General features: G+C 44.0%; 7 protein-coding genes across 10 annotated transcripts; 3 read left to right on the plus strand and 4 right to left on the minus strand.

Annotated features, from left to right (window-relative positions):
- Positions 1-32: 32 nt before the first annotated feature.
- rec (recombination-defective) lies at positions 33-10,175 on the minus strand. 3 transcript variants are annotated; one of them, XM_017139871.3, is made up of 2 exons: positions 7,903-10,175; positions 33-614 (listed from the first exon to the last, which is right to left on the minus strand). In XM_017139871.3, exons 1-2 carry the CDS (start codon positions 10,134-10,136, stop codon positions 227-229), a joined length of 2,622 nt encoding a protein of 873 aa, XP_016995360.3. In that variant the 5' UTR covers positions 10,137-10,175; the 3' UTR covers positions 33-226. The 3 variants fall into 3 exon arrangements, with proteins under 3 accessions (XP_016995360.3, XP_070073410.1, XP_070073411.1); XM_070217309.1 differs by lacking the exon at positions 33-614 and adding an exon at positions 6,426-6,516; XM_070217310.1 differs by lacking the exon at positions 33-614 and adding an exon at positions 7,725-7,850.
- LOC138913477 (uncharacterized) lies at positions 1,350-3,305 on the plus strand. The gene is made up of 2 exons (XM_070217311.1): positions 1,350-1,843; positions 2,746-3,305. The coding sequence occupies exons 1-2, from the start codon at positions 1,780-1,782 to the stop codon at positions 3,198-3,200; spliced, it is 519 nt and encodes a 172-aa protein (XP_070073412.1). The 5' UTR covers positions 1,350-1,779; the 3' UTR covers positions 3,201-3,305.
- LOC108056173 (nose resistant to fluoxetine protein 6) lies at positions 3,942-6,401 on the plus strand. Its single transcript, XM_017139872.3, has 5 exons — positions 3,942-4,351; positions 4,783-5,486; positions 5,551-5,744; positions 5,809-6,149; positions 6,217-6,401. Exons 1-5 carry the CDS (start codon positions 4,153-4,155, stop codon positions 6,399-6,401), a joined length of 1,623 nt encoding a protein of 540 aa, XP_016995361.3. The 5' UTR covers positions 3,942-4,152.
- Positions 10,176-10,428: 253 nt separating the features above from the next.
- Positions 10,429-11,107, minus strand: LOC108056182 (uncharacterized). Of its 2 annotated transcripts, none has more exons than XM_070216039.1 (2): positions 10,978-11,107; positions 10,429-10,924 (listed from the first exon to the last, which is right to left on the minus strand). In XM_070216039.1, exons 1-2 carry the CDS (start codon positions 11,026-11,028, stop codon positions 10,484-10,486), a joined length of 492 nt encoding a protein of 163 aa, XP_070072140.1. In that variant the 5' UTR covers positions 11,029-11,107; the 3' UTR covers positions 10,429-10,483. The 2 variants fall into 2 exon arrangements, with proteins under 2 accessions (XP_070072140.1, XP_016995376.3); XM_017139887.3 differs by having other exon boundaries at positions 10,975-11,107.
- Positions 11,108-11,148: 41 nt separating this feature from the next.
- On the minus strand, positions 11,149-12,661 carry LOC108056179 (uncharacterized). The gene is made up of 2 exons (XM_017139884.3): positions 12,248-12,661; positions 11,149-11,568 (listed from the first exon to the last, which is right to left on the minus strand). The coding sequence occupies exons 1-2, from the start codon at positions 12,572-12,574 to the stop codon at positions 11,158-11,160; spliced, it is 738 nt and encodes a 245-aa protein (XP_016995373.3). The 5' UTR covers positions 12,575-12,661; the 3' UTR covers positions 11,149-11,157.
- Positions 12,662-12,736: 75 nt separating this feature from the next.
- Positions 12,737-13,971, plus strand: Arpc3A (Actin-related protein 2/3 complex, subunit 3A). The gene is made up of 3 exons (XM_017139886.3): positions 12,737-12,885; positions 13,025-13,198; positions 13,260-13,971. Exons 1-3 carry the CDS (start codon positions 12,880-12,882, stop codon positions 13,611-13,613), a joined length of 534 nt encoding a protein of 177 aa, XP_016995375.1. The 5' UTR covers positions 12,737-12,879; the 3' UTR covers positions 13,614-13,971.
- Positions 13,972-14,289: 318 nt separating this feature from the next.
- Positions 14,290-15,386, minus strand: ND-23 (NADH dehydrogenase (ubiquinone) 23 kDa subunit). The gene is made up of 3 exons (XM_017139885.3): positions 15,233-15,386; positions 14,589-15,040; positions 14,290-14,530 (listed from the first exon to the last, which is right to left on the minus strand). The coding sequence occupies exons 1-3, from the start codon at positions 15,270-15,272 to the stop codon at positions 14,369-14,371; spliced, it is 654 nt and encodes a 217-aa protein (XP_016995374.2). The 5' UTR covers positions 15,273-15,386; the 3' UTR covers positions 14,290-14,368.
- Positions 15,387-15,619: the final 233 nt, after the last annotated feature.

Genomic DNA, 15,619 nt, shown 5'->3' on the forward strand with positions numbered 1-15,619 from the left:
TGCTCCCTAAAGTATGCTTATATATTGATAAGCAAACTATTTGGTAATGATCATTTATATCTATTTGATATATAAAGTCTTAAAGTATTAATCATTACCATTTTTTCCGTAATCGTTATTTATAATTATTTTTTGCCTCATTTTTAAGTCACCACTTAACTTCTAGTTAACAGGAAAGAAAACCACAGACGCTTGACAAATATTGACCCGCTCATTTGTCATTTGCCTAGTCCGGAACCACTTCGTACATGTTTGCGCCCTTCATGAGCAAATAGCCGCCCAAGTTGGCCATTTCCACCAGCTGGCTAAAGCCGGTCAAGATGCCAGCCCGCGTTGCAATCTCCTTCAGCTCCTCCAGGTCGAAGATGCGACGTCCCAATGCCGCCGAGCGTTTTTGCGCCAATTGCACAAAGTTGCGCAGTTGGGCAGTCTTTCCACCACCGCTGCCACCACCTCCTCGAGTTCCAGATCCAATGGAATCCATCTTGAGGCTGGTTTGGGTGATGCTCTCGGTGAGCAGGGCGATCACATCGCGCACGTGTTGGGTGCAGACCACGTGGGACAAATCCAGACGAGCACGTGCCTGTGACAGGTGAATCAGCCCAAGGAGTTGGCTAGAAATAAAGAGTTTATATTAATATAATATAATAGAGTTTTACGAATTTAAATACCAAAAAACGATAATATAAGATTTCAAAATAATAAAAAAAAAATCGAAATATATTTTTTGGGACTTGAAAAAAAGAGTGTTCCTACTTTTATTTTCTACAATTATTATAATTTTTCTTCAAAAATTATATTTTTGAAAATCTTATTAGGCCCAAAAATGTAACTCAAGTTTGTTGCCTAAGTCTTTTGATTTTTGCCCAAAATTCTTAAAACGTGTCTTCATTTATTCTTTGCTTTTTGGGCTCAGCTTAGATAATTAAGGGCCCGAGGCCGCAAGTGGGACTCATCTTCTTGACCCCCAATTAATTTCGCATCTTGTTTTCGTCATAATTTACGCCGTTGGTAAGAACTATGATAACATATCGCCATATTTGCCGAAAAACTTGTTTTGCCAGAGAACACATTTAGGGTTTTGTAAGACGTAAGCCCAGATGGTCATGCCTAATAACAACTAACTTGGCCGAAAGCCCCGGAAAGCAACGAAAATGTAAACATAAATCAGTTGCATGTGGGCGACTTAAAGTGTGCGCCCAGCATCGAACATGTTCCAACGCATTTTTGCTCTTGCTTTTTGTTTTGTTTTGTTTTGTTTTATTTTTCGGAAACCAACGCATTTCTCGGGGGGAGTTTTGAAACCCATCATCATTACAGCAACTGCATCGACAGAGGCTGAAACTGAAGCTGCGGCAGCGACTCATCCCATAGCCATTTCCATTTCCATTCCGATTTCCATCCAGAGGGCTCAGCCGCACGCATATGTTTCATTCTCTCCTGGCACGTTGGCGCAAACGGTTCATTAGCTGTTCGGATCGGATCGGTTTAGTTCAATTCAGTTTGGTTTCGTTTTTTGAGCCAAAAGTGCATTTCCTAACATTGGCATTGGCCGGACAGCAGAAGCCCCTGGGTCTGGTCATCTGCTTTGCCCGTTTTTTTGTTTTACTTCGCGTCGGTTGATGAAATTCCGCCGCTTCTTATTGTTATTGGTGCGCTGGCGTTGCATTTGATTGGATTGGATCGATCGGGTGACGAAAGTGCCAAGAGTCTTTCAAAGTCAATCAATTAGAGGGTGCATTACGATCCGGCGATTCGATACATCCATCCCACACGACGATGATGCTTCACATCGTGATTTTAGCGGCGATTTTAACGGCTGCGCAATGCTTTCAATTGAACAGTAAGTGGATACCTTGTAATTATAAGGACAGGATTTATGTTCCGTATAAATTTGATTTATGGGCCTATAAAAGAAGTTCTGATAGATGTTGAATAAGACAGAGTTTCATAAGAATAAGTTTGCTAAGAAATTAAAAATATTTCGGATAGTTAGAACTCCATTATACAGTCACTTGAAAGATATAAGTATAAATATTCTATTTATTAAAAGTCAAGAGTGCTGAACGATGTAAAATATTTGTAAAACCACAAATCACTTAAAGACTATGATTAATTTAGCTTGGATAAGCGTTTTCCGTGCTTCCTATTGAAAAAATGGGGAAGTTCTAACCCATCAAATGCCACAAAAAATCACATAATCCATTATGCATTTGTTTCTAGATTGCACGTTATGCTTGTCAATCGATATAACTATAGAACACTTTGCCAAAGTTGGTATTACCCTAAAAATGCACCTGATCCACCCATTTGCGTGTTCAGTTGTTGGGTGGTTCAAAAGTTCCCCTCTTCCAAATCGGGAGGCACAAAAACCTCTCGAGACTTCGATGACGGAGCAGTTTGATTTGACAAACAATTAACTCAGCCAAAGTGTCTGGAATTTGACAAGAGATTGAGGCACGAAAACAATTACATTTCATTATTTGCCTCAATCGGAATAAAGATAAAGATACTGCTGCTGCTGCAGGCTTAAATGCAAATGCGAAACAAGTTCAAGTTGGTTCCAAGGAAACGAGTTTCCTTTCACTCGAGTTAACAGCCATTGAACCCGGGAATTGCCGGGTTCTAGCGAAAAAAGGATCTGAAAACTAGTTTGCCACTTAATGAGCTGTTGATTCATCCATCTGATTCCACTGATGATTTCTTGATCTGTGTTTTTTCCCTTCCAACTTCCTCCTTTCGCAGTGACGCAGTTCTATGAGATGCCGCCGCTGTACGACTTGGATGACTACGATCGCTGCCTCCAGGAGTTCGATGGCCAGGGCTCCACCTACTGCTTCGTTCGAGCCGAAGTCCAGCCGGATGACTCGGTGGCCAGTTGGCGGGCCATTGCCGAGATTTCGCAGTACGATCGCCATCATTTCGATCACAGGCAGCTCTACTTTGGCCTCTGCCTGCGCGAATGTGAGGCTTCTCTGGCCGGATTGGATGAGAGTGAATTGGAGGCCCTGCAGGCCGGCCTGCTGTCGGAAAATGCAAAGGTAAGAAGGCCACTCGACGAAGGTGTCACCTCATTGGCGGCGATTCAGCTGCGGCTAACGATCGATTTAATTCAATCTTCGAACACGCTGCTCTGGAGATACAGATTCAGATATTTCAAAACCCATCAGCCATCGCTGATGGCGAGGCGTCGCCCGTAATGGTCAATCAACAATCATCGGGCACAGAAGCCGGGATAACAGTCCAAAGTTTATTCAACTCGCACTCTGCGTGAGCTGCAGATTAACTGCCCAGGGGCGCCGTCTAGGGGGTTATGAAGGGGGTAATAAATATTGTAAAAAAGATAAAAATGTAGCTTCTGTTGTACTTTTAAAAATTGTTTTTTTTGTAAGAGAAATGGAGAACCAGAGTTTTATTTAGAAAATAGTTCCTATAGTAACAAAATGATAGGAAAATTCAGAATGTTATAAATCAAATTAATCGTCAAGATATTATAAATCTGAACCCCAAAAATGTATAATATCTTGACGATTAATTTGATTTTAAAAGTTCTGAGTTTTCCTATCATTTTGTTACTATATATTTTAAAGATATCATATAAACGAACTATGTAGTTATTTATGAGTATTTTTAGGAATAGCTTTTGTTTAACTTGTCGCAGCTTAAAAACATGTTTTCCAAACTAAAAAATTGTTTATATTAACTCCTTTAGCTTATACAAAATGTACAAACAGGTTTCGCCTTTTTTTGAAAGTTTTAAATTTCAAGGGCCTGTTCAAGTTAAAGTAAATTCCCAGAATGAACATAAAATGTCTTACTTTCAAAAGAGCCCCCTTTACAGACGCCTCTGGCTAAATGCGTGATCTCTATCTTCATTACCTATAAATATTGCATAAATTACAGCCGGAAAATCCGCTGATTAAACAGCGAATAGCTGGGCAATGGGAATGGAATGGGGATGGTGTGGCGATGCCATTGATGCAGTCGCCATCATCAATGCATTTACGATATTTACGAGTAAACAAAGGCGTTGGCCAAAAATGGAAATGGGCGGCGGTGAAACAGCGAAATCCGATCCAATTCAATCAAATCAAATGACACTCATTTCTTTCAAGGCCAAGGGCCTGACGTTTTGATTATTTGGGAATTTTTATGATAGCCCCATGGTCGATTTTTGCTCGGCAGGTGAACGTGTATCTGGACTTGTTCTCGATGGAGGCGACCAATCGCCAGCGGCACCAGCGATTGACGAATGCCTGCCTGAATTGGCGGTTGCAGCGTCGAGGATTCGGGCTGATGGCCAAGAGCGTGGTGGAGTACTGCGATCAGGCGGGTCGCCAGGTGGAAGAAGGTGAGTTTGGAGGTCAAGGAATCATAATATCTTACACAGAAGATCAGATTGATATGCGCTGGTCAGTTTTACATTATTTAAAGATCAAGTTCTTCATATCATTTCGATATGAATAAAGATTATTTTTATCTTACTTTACATTATTGGTTCAAAAAATACTATATTTTGTATTTTATATGACATGATAAAATATCATTTTAATATGATTGAATCATAAACTTGACATAAATCATATCGGCTTTTAATTGATATGAAATATTTTTTATATATCATATCAACCAATATCATATCGATATGAATAAAGATTATATTTATCTTACTTTACATTATGATATGTTTGAATCATAAATTTGACATGAAATAACGTAGAATTGATCCCATTTTATATGGAATTTTTTTTAGTATCATATCAACTTCCTTTTCCTTCTTAGACGCTTGGAACCTCACCTTCTGCGGCATCCTGGGAGCTCTGGTGATCCTAGCTGGCCTGGGCAGCCTGGTGGATCTGCACCTGAAGCGCGGCCGCCATGACAAGATGCTCAAGGAGCGGGACCACTACAAGACGCCGCCCAAGAGCACCGCCCAGCAGGTGCTGCTCACCTTTTCGGTGGCCCGCAATTGGTATCGCCTCAACCAGGAGCCAACTGGCAAGATCGGACGCGAGTTGAGATTCCTCGACTGCTTCAAGTTCTTTGCCATGTTCATGGTGATCTTTGCGCACACCAATTGGGTGATTTACGAGAGTGCGATAAGTAATCCCCAAGATCCAGAGCGACTCCTTCACACGGCAGCGGGCACCTTGCTAGTTTCGGGATCCCTAATCACCGTCACCTTCTTTGTGATCAGTGGTTTGCTGCTAACCATCAATTGGCTGGCTGTTTCCCGTGCTTTACAGGCGAAAAAGGAGACCTGGAGCTTTGCCCAGTATGCTCAGCTCTTTGTCAAGTTCAATATCTTTCGTTATATCCGGTTGACCGTTCCCTATGCCTTTGTCCTCCTGATGAGTGGTGTGTACTTCGAGAATGCCGGTGGTCCCCTGTGGCGGCACATCTTTGAGAGGGAGCAGCTGGCCTGCCGGCGCAACTGGTGGACCAATCTGTTGTACATCAACAATTTTGTGAAAACGGATGAGAGGGTGAGTAAGGCAGGGGTTCCTTTAAAGGTTTAGTTAAACCCAAATCCGTATTTTCACCATGTAGTGCCTTCTCCAAGGTTGGTATTTAGCCGCTGATACGCATTCCTTTGTGCTCAGCCTGGTGCTCTTGATGCTGGGCCATCGTTTTGCCAAATGGAGCAAACAGCTCTATGCAGGAACTCTGGCCATCTTTGTGGCTGTTCCCGCAGTGCTCACTTATGTTATGGACTATTATCCCATCTTTATACCCACTCCACAGTGAGTTAACTGGCTTTAAAAGCTTGTAATTTGTTTAAAAACCTTCTTATTATCTGCCAAACAGAACCCAGAAGGACTCCTTCATTGGAGATCGTCAGTTCACCGAGTTCTACACCTCGTCCTTGATGAACTTCGGCTGCTATTTCTGCGGAGTCCTGGCCGCCTTGGTCTACGATCAGTTGTCGCTGAAGCAATACAAGCTGCGCGAGCAGAAGAGCTTCCAGCTGTTCTGGTTCACCCTAATCCCGGTGGGCATCCTCTGGCTGTTTAGCGCCCATCCCATCTTCCAGCACTACTATGTGGCTCCGTCGGCCATTTGGGGTGCTTTGTATGCTGGTCTGCAGCGGAATATCTGGGGCTTTGGCCTGGGCATCTTCATCGTGGGCATGGCCAGCAAGGTGGGCTGTAAGTATGGTTGTTTTGGGGAGTCTAGAATGTGGGTATTTTTAATGGGTATCCTTTCTTCCCACAGGGATCTTTCGTAAATTTGCCTGCCTGCCCATTTTCCGCATCCTGGGACGCCTCACCTATGGAGCCTTTATTGTCCATCTCCTGGTGGCCAGGATAGTCTTGGCCACCGTGAGGGAGCCTCTTTATTTTGGCACTGGCATGATGGTGAGTGGTCCTCCATATTATTTTTATACCCGTTACTCGTAGAGTAAAAGGGTATATTGTATTCGTGCAAAAGTATGTAACAGGGAGAAGGAAGCGTTTTCGACCCTATAAAGTAAATATGGGCACTTCCAAAATGTCGCTCGGGACATTTGCACACCTTTAAAGTTGAAAAAAAATTGTAAAACAATGGATATAAATTTTAATTATGTGTATTTCCTTTCACTCTTCCCAAGCTCTATTTTTGGTAAAAATCTTGATTTTGTATCACTTTTAGTTTTTAAGATATCGGTAAAAAACTGCCGTATTCGCTCGGGACAAAAATAGAAGTGGATTTCGGGGAAGTTCATACAACACCAGAAATTAGCTAATTCTGATGGAATATTTGAATGCGATTTTTTTAAGAATGTCGTTCAAACATGTCGCTGTGAAATGCTTTTGGTTTCACTCAAAAATTCTTTGTCGTTTTTTTTTAATGCAGTTTCAACCACATTCGCTCGGGACATGTCGCTCGGGACATTTTTTCCGACTGTTTTGTAAAGCGGATTTCTTTACCTCTATCTCTCAATTGCTGGATGTTTTGCTTTTAACTTAATAGTTTAGCATGTGAATGAAGCATTTAGTACAGAAAAATGTCACATATTAGCATTCCTATAGGATAAATTTACAACAGAAGATAGGTCCAAAAAATAACAAAAAAATAGCCAAAAAGTGACTTTTGCGTATATTGGTGGGGTTTGTCATAAAAATAATCAAACTGTACTCCAAATTTGTAGTTAAGCTCAGTATCCAACTAATTAGAAACTAATATCGGGGCAAAATCATGTGGAAATATGTTTTATTCAAGTTTCAAGGTTTTTGGCTTGGTGGACTTTTTTTTGGAAGTGCCCATATATTCTTGATCAGGGTCACTAGCCGAGTCGATCTAGCCATGTCCGTCTGTCTGTCCGTCCGTATGAAAGCTGAGATCTCGGAAACTACAAAAGCTAGAAGGTTGAGATTTACCACACAAATTCTTGGGCCTCCTACGCAGCGCAAGTTTATTTCAGCCGAGCGCCACGCTTTCTCTAACGCCCACTAACGATTTTAAAATATGTCTGGCCATTAATAATTTCCGAGAAGTATAAATGCAATTTTGTTGTGTATATTTATAGCTATCGAAATGTAGAAAACATTTTTCAAATCGGACCATTTATTAAAAAGTTATGCGCAATCAAAAAATGTATATATCCATCTCTCTCGCACTCCCTTAATCTGAGTGACGGGTATAAGATAGTCGGAACACAAACCCGACTATACCGTTCTCTCTTGCTTTTAGAGTTTTTGTAAATCAATTATATATCAATTATTCCACAGTTCGCCTTCATCTTCTTCACGGTGACCGTGTCCTACCTGTGCTCCTTCCTGCTGGCCATCTTCCTGGAGCTCCCCGTCTCCTCCTTTCTCAAGCTAATGCGATAGGCCAATAATATCTTAACTTATAGATTACTAGAACTATTATATAGGTAAAATAAAAACCATAACTTAATTAAATCCAAGCACTTACCCGGCTCCAATCTGGCTGGAGTCGCCTTCATCCTGGCCGCTGCTGCCCTGGAGCTCCTGGAAGAACCGCAGAATAGCATTGCCTGCCTCCTCGTTGAGCAGAGGATTCACTTCCTGCCGCGCGTAGGCCAAAAACTTCTTGATTAGAATCGGTGGCAGCAGATCCAGGTCGCCCTCCTCGGCCAGCAGCTCCAGCCGCTTGTCCAGATCGTAATCCTGCTGCATCACGCTGTCGTTGTCGTCCTCCGTTTTCAACGACTCATCCCGCGAGGCCTCTGGAAAGCGAAAGGTGGCCTCGCACATGGAGTCGCTCATCTTGGGTTTCATAGCATAGCGAGCTGCGATCTTGGCTCGCTTTTTGGCGCCCGCGTGAAGCGCTCTCACATGGGCAGTCAGGGACATGTCGCGCTCGGATGGTTTGTCTAACAGCACGTAGACCAGGTGGAACTCCCTTAGCAGGGCAGGCGAAATGTTGATATTCTGCAGCAGGTAGCGACCCTCGTCGTACTGTCCTCGTTGAGGATTTGCGCAGGCAATCACAGAAGGTTTCGCGGGAAAAGAGGCAAAGGCTCCCGGAAGAGGCACATTGACCTCCCCCGACTGCAGACACTGCAGGAGTATCGCCTGCTTGGAGGCCAGCCTATCCACATCGTCCAGGGTGCAGTGACCGCCTCCACTGGCGGCCATCAAGGCGCCTGCTTGCAGCACACGCTTATTTTTCCCAGCGAAGGTGACTCCCAGCTGCTGGGCTCCCCGCTTTCCGCTCACATGGGCACCGCGTTCCGTGATCTGAGCGCAGCTCTGCAGGATCTTGGTCTTGCCAATGCCGGGATCGCCCACAAGGAGCACATTGATGGATGGCCCGCCGAGCAGGGAGAGCAAACAGGCGGCCTTGGGCAGCTCGTGTCCATAAACCTCCGGGGCAATTGACTGCACGAGGAGCTTGAAGCTATTCTGCTCCCCGTTGATCATGGCAATGGCTTCTAAATCCCGCTCGCTGAACTCCCGCTTGAGGGAGGAGGCATCCCGAATGCTCACCGCTTTTAGGTAGGCCTGCATCTGCTTGGAATTGGAGGCTTCATCTTCGCCCAGTTCCTGCAGCTTCAGCACTCCGGTTACTATGATTTCCTGACCCACACGCACTGCATCCACCAGATCATGACGCAGTTCCACATCCATTTCACCCGGCAGGCTGCTCTCGAAGTCGTGAATGGCAGTTAGGCTCGTCTCCTCCAGGCGGATGATCTGTCTGATGGAGAGCCGCGTGTATGGAGAGCTCCGGAGAGGTAGAAACTCCTCGCGAGCCACGCACTCGGATCGCTTGCATTGGTAGGGACGCGGCTGGAAGGTTCCGCGCTGGCGCATGGCCATCTCCATGTGGCAGCGGCTGCAGCGGAAGGCCTGCCAGGTGAGGCTATAACTGGGCTCGCCCACGCTGCTCACAGTTCCTCTAATAGAGAGCAACGTGTCCACGCGGGAGTGACTGATTCCCTCGATGGTTACGACAGGTAGAAAGCCCTCTGGTCGCACGTAGATCTTGCGCAGCCTTCCTCCCGCTGGGACGTACTTATCCGGAGTAGAAACCTCAATCGACGAGGAATCATTGCCATCCAGCAGGTGATTCACCACCACCGTGTGCATGGCCAGCGAAAGGGTGGCCATGGTGCGCAGGGGGTGCTCCCTTAGGTCCTCCACCAACCCAGGCCAAACCTCCAGCAGCTGGGCATCCGACAGAATGGCCAAAGCGGTCAGGACAAAGAATCCCCGATCGCGGATCATCAGAAAGTCGTAATTATGCGGATTGCGCTGATAGTGCGCCTGCACGGCCATTATCCTGGAGGCCAGCTCGTTGCCCTCCTCGTAGTTCTCCCGCAGGAAGTACAGCCGCCAGCCGGGATACCCGCGCGGATTGTCCACCGCGATGCTCTGCACCTGCAGGCCATCCTCGGGAGCAGCGTAGTTCTCGGGCCGCAGGAAGCTACAATCCATGTGCGTATCTCTTCCCCGCTTGCTGGATGTGCGACCCCAGCCTCTGGGCTGCCGGTTTGCTGGGGGATCGGCTGCTGCAGTTCCTCCGGCTCCAGATTCCTCCTGATTTGGTGGCCGATTGCCGCGGGCGGGAATAACGCGCCCATTGCGCCGGAAGTAGAAGTACGGGCGGTAGGCCCCGCCTCCACGGCCACGCCCACGCACGAAGCGGGAGGGGGCGCGCCCACGGGAAGGCGGGGGATTCATTTTAGTGCGGATTAAATTGCAATTTTAAATAATTGTGGAACTACGATAGACGCAAGTAGCTATCGATAGGCGATTAAGCCTTGGTTAAGCAATCGATTAACTTGATTGGTTAACGGTTTTTTAAGCTACTTAAATATAGGTAATTCTAACTTTAAGATTTTATAAATATAAGAATATTTATTATGTTATTATAATCTCTTTATATTTGTATTTAATTTTTGTTAAGCTATCTAAATATTAGTAATCCTAACTTAAAGTTTGTATAAATATAACAATAATTCTATTATTATGATCTCTTCCTTCGATTTTTATTAGATTTTCGCTATAAAATCTAGAAGACTATCAAATTATTTGGACATCAACTGCTCCGAAACCTGCAAGATCTTCGTTTCGTGCTTCAGCATATCCAACTGAGCGGGCAAAAAGTGCTCGAAAACCTCGGATAACTTGCTCTTGACCTCGTTAAAAGTCTCCAGGACACGCTGCTCCTCAAGGACATTAGTCGGCTGAATGGTGTTCAGTTCCTGGAGGAAATCGGTGCAGCCGTCGAGGAGAATCACCTGCTGGAGGTGAAGCTTGAAGAGCTGCTGCTGCAGAACCTTGATGCACTGAATCTGGTGATCCAAACGCAGTGGCATGGTGGCCAGGGCCGACATTTGGTCCAGATGCTTCTTGGTCTTCTCCAGACTCAACGGTTCCAAGGGTTCCGGTTCAGGCTTAGCGCATTTCTCTTTATCCACCTTTGGAGCCTTCTTGCGAGGAGTTTCGGGCTCCTTTTTAGTATCAGTCTATAAAGAAAATTATGTTTTACAAACCCCTACCAATTCTAGAAACTTACGACAGGCACTTTCTTTTGGTTTGCCAACGATTTGTATTTATTTTTCTTCACCATTTTTAGTTTTCTCTGCTGAAAAACGACTGAGATTCAACAACTGATAGAACTGAATAGCAAATCGAATGCCAAGTCAGCGCCTTCTTTTATAAGAAATATTTTACAATTTAATAGATTATAATAAGGCATCTAAGATGGGGAGTTCTGCGGACCTTTTCCACGGAAAAGCGTATTGAGATTGAAGGGACATTTGTCCAGGCGAGCCAACTGCTTGACCATGTCCTCCAAAAGCAGGCTGTTTCTCTCATTGGGACCCCGGATAAGTCCGTAGGCCTCGGCATTGTTAATCCTGTGCTGCAGCAGCGGCATGTAGGGTCCTTTGAAGTGCGGCTGTCCTTTGGCCAATTCGGAGGGAGGTTTCGCCGAAGAAATGGAACCCGTTTCCGTCTTCAGTGGCCGCCCATTCGGTTGGTTTGGCCGAAATTTGGGTGCTCTGTAGCCAAACTTCCGCTTCCTTTCCGCCTCCAAGTGATTTTCGCTCACATCCTCGGTCTCGTAATGGTGATTATAGAAACGCAAGCCATAGATTGCGGGCTTGGGCTTGAGGAAAAGGATTTGGGGATAAAAAACGAATATTATAAAAAAGGTAAGACGAGAATTTATTGGTTTCAGGAATATTTTTATCATTATTGTCCTTGATTTCCTACTTTTTATATCATTTTTATAAGAAATATAAACACAAAAACAGCATGTTCCCGTAAAATCGATATGGCCATGTACATTTTAAAAACCCATATCGTTTTTACATGAAATACTCATTTCCAATAGGTCATATTTACTTGGCCCCATATCAAATTTAAATTGATCTTACATAATGTAAAATCGATCTACGTTTCATATCGAATTTTTTTTTATGTAGATAATTTTGAGGATAAAAATAATCATTATAAAAATCAGGGACCGTAAATAATCATTATTTGAGATTTTTATTTTAAAAAGACTACTGTGATTTTTTGTTTTAAACGTCAAAAATAACGTTCTTTTTACTATTGCCCACAAAGTATATGCCAAATCTGGAAAGCAAGTTAACTGTTATTTGTTCTTGTCTATAAAGTGCATAAAAATCAGGTAAATTGTTGATTAAAACTTGTAAAAACCTCAGTAGGCCTTTTAAAATAAAAATCTCAAATAATGATTATTACGGTCCCTGATAAAAATCTGTAATTTCATAAAGTAATGATGGATCGAATAACCCACTTTAAATGGTTTTCATACTTACAGCTCTCATGGTCCGCTCCACATCGTAACCATCCTCATCCGCAGAGTACTCATCCTCTTCCTCCTCCACGTCGTTCGGAATTGGTTCGCTGCCGTGCGGCACTTGGGGCACAAATTCCGAGGCACTTGCTCGGAGTCCCTGAGTGGCGACCGCAGCCGCCGGAGGAGATGAAGAAGGAGAATCTTCGGCTGGAGTCGCCGGATTGCTCAGCGATTCCAATTCCAGACACAGTCGCTTGTAGGCCATGGCAGATCTTTCCAATTCGCTGAGATTCAGTTGGCCAGCGATGTTGGCCACGTTCTGCAGGAGATTTTTACTCTGATCCATAGGAGGAGGGGTCTAAATGGAAAGTTAATTCTTTTGAAGGGCACGGCACGCACGCATCGAAAATTTTTAACTTTTAATTCTGACAGGAAAAGCAAATGAGAAATGACGTTTTTAAAAATTGCCGCCTCTTTGGGAAAAAGTGTTACCATTCGCCGCAAAAAATACTAAAACAAGGTCATGATCTATCGGGGCTATCGATAAACCCGTAAACAGTGGACGCCTACAATTGTTTTCTTTTTTTATAGAAAAAACCCGAAATAACTGGAAAAACGTTAATTAATAACTGATTTATTATACAGTAAAACATGCCGGTGAGTAAATCTTTAGAAATCAGAGTCGGGTGAAACGGAATACAAGAGATTACCTTGTTTTTTCACCTGTTCCTTGAGACCCCCTGCCAGGTAGCAGTTTTCCATGAACCAAATTATTATAATCTTATTATATTTCCAGGCCTACCATTCACAAATCAAGGAGGTGCGCCAGCAGGTGGGCAACATGGCCATCCTGCCGCTGAGGACCCAGGTGCGCGGACCAGCGCCCAGTGCGAATGTGGAGAGCGACATCATCGATGAGTCACTGTACTTCTTCAAAGCGAACGTCTTCTTTCGCACCTACGAAATCAAGGTGGGTTCGGGGTTTCCAGGATAACTAGGGATATATTAAGTATTTCCTTTACCCTTTCCAGTCCGATGTGGATCGCGTGCTCATCTATGTGACCCTCTACATCACCGAGTGCCTGAAGAAGCTCAATCGATCGACCAGCAAGGCTCAGGGGCAGCAGGATATGTACAGTTTGGCCATCTCCAAGTTCGACATTCCCGGCGATGCTGGTTTCCCTTTGAACGCCGTCTATGCCAAGCCGCAAACCGCCCAGGATGCGGACCTCATGCGCCAGTATCTCCTGCAGCTGCGCCACGAAACCGGGAACCGGGTGGTGGAGAAGGTCTTCAGCACCGAGGACGGGAAACCCAACAAATGGTGGACCTGCTTCGCCAAAAAGAAGTTCATGGAGAAGAGCCTGGCGGGGCCAGGACAATAAAATGCGTTCTACGACCTGTGCAAATGCTTTAAAATTGGATTCTAATCGCTAAAGGGATCCTATTTTTGAGTGTCACTGCCAAATTATTTTAAATTATTTCAATCAATTAGACTTGCTGTCTTGAATAAACTACGTTATTTGTTTTTACAACTAGAACTACCGTTTAAAATATGTAATAATAATTAAAATTGGAGAAAATTCAAGTATCAACTAATCGCTGAATATTGAAAAGTTTATTAAATAAACTTATTAGTAAAGAAATTAAATTCTTTGAATAGTTTTACATGACTAATTTATTCCAACCTCTGTCTATTATCAGTTAAATCGTTTCTTTAATAAATAATCCATGTGCAAATGCTTTAAAATTTACTAGCAGAAGGAATCCTATTTTTCAGTGTCACTGCCAAATTGTCACTACTGATTAATTACTTTCAATTATTTCAATCCTTTAGACTTGCTGTCTTTGTTTTTACCACTAGAACTACCGTTTAAAATATGTAATAATAATCAAAATTGGAAAAAATTCAAGTATCAACTAATCGCTGAATATTGAAAAGTTTATTAAATAAACTTTTTAGTACAGAATTCGAATTCTTTGAATAGTTTTACTTGACTAATTTACTCCAACCTCTGTCTGTTAACAGTTAAATCGTTTCATTAATAAATAATCCATCGCTTAAGACGCAGCCACCGCAGCACCGATCTTTAATTGGAAAATCGCACTAAACAAGGAATTCTAGGGGGTACAAGCAACTTTAACGATAGAGATGATCGGCCTGCAGGTTGGACGCAATCTCGGACTCCCACTTGTCGCCGTTGCAGAGCAGCTTCTCCTTGTTGTAGAGCAGCTCCTCGTGCGTCTCGGTGGAGAACTCGAAGTTGGGTCCCTCGACGATGGCGTCGACGGGACAGGCTTCCTACAAATAGAAGTCGTTAGTCGCTAGCAGCTGGAATAAGGTGAATAATCCTTCTTGCCTGACAGAATCCGCAGTAGATGCACTTGGTCATGTCGATGTCGTAGCGCGTGGTGCGTCTGCTGCCGTCGGCACGCTCCTCCGCCTCGATGGTGATCGCCTGGGCGGGGCAGATGGCCTCGCACAGCTTGCAGGCGATGCAGCGCTCCTCGCCGCTGGGATAGCGACGCAGGGCGTGTTCTCCGCGGAATCGCGGGCTCAGCGGTCCCTTCTCGAACGGATAGTTGATGGTGGCCGGCTCCTTGAAGATGTGCGCCAGCGTGACGGCGAATCCGCGGAAGAGTTCGCCAAAGAACATGGTGGAGGCGGCGCGATCCGTGATATCAGCAAACTCCATGCTCAGCTCCTTGTTGTTTACATACACATAGCCCTTGGGCACCGCGACAATGTCTTTGGGTTCCGTGCGCTGGGCGGCCAGCAGACGGGCGGCCTGGCTGCCAAACATGCGCTGACCTGTGGGGGAGGTATAACACTATTAATTTGCTGTCTAGAAACCAATTATAATCCTCAAATAAGCCCATTTAGTCCTTTGTTTTGCTATGACATAAGCTTACATAACCTCACTGGGCGAAATTTTTATGCATTTTTCACGGATTTTCAAATGATCTAGAGGGAAGGAGATGTGGTGTTTGCTGGACCACCTACCATTGCGCGATGCGGTGAAAATTCGCATTGTTAGCGACATGTTTGCGGCCCAAAATAAACTAAAATTGCCAAAAAGTTGTTTTGCTATTGAATTTGACCGAACAAATTAGAGATGGTCAGTTTTCGATAGTCCGCTTATTCGATACGTTAAATAGTCCCCCACACAATATTCGATAACATCGTTTTTTATACATATCTAATTGTAATTCAATTATAATTAGGTCTTAAAATATATAAAAACATATGACTTAAAAAAAAATAATTTACTTTGACATTTTATTGTAATTGTCCGCCACACTATATTCGATAATATCGTTGTTTATACACATTTAATGTTCATTTAAATTTAATTTAAAAAGATAAATACAGCAATTTAAATCTTAAGAA

This window comes from Drosophila takahashii, chromosome 3R (genome assembly GCF_030179915.1).
Source record: "Drosophila takahashii strain IR98-3 E-12201 chromosome 3R, DtakHiC1v2, whole genome shotgun sequence".
Taxonomy (NCBI): Eukaryota; Metazoa; Arthropoda; class Insecta; order Diptera; family Drosophilidae; genus Drosophila; species Drosophila takahashii.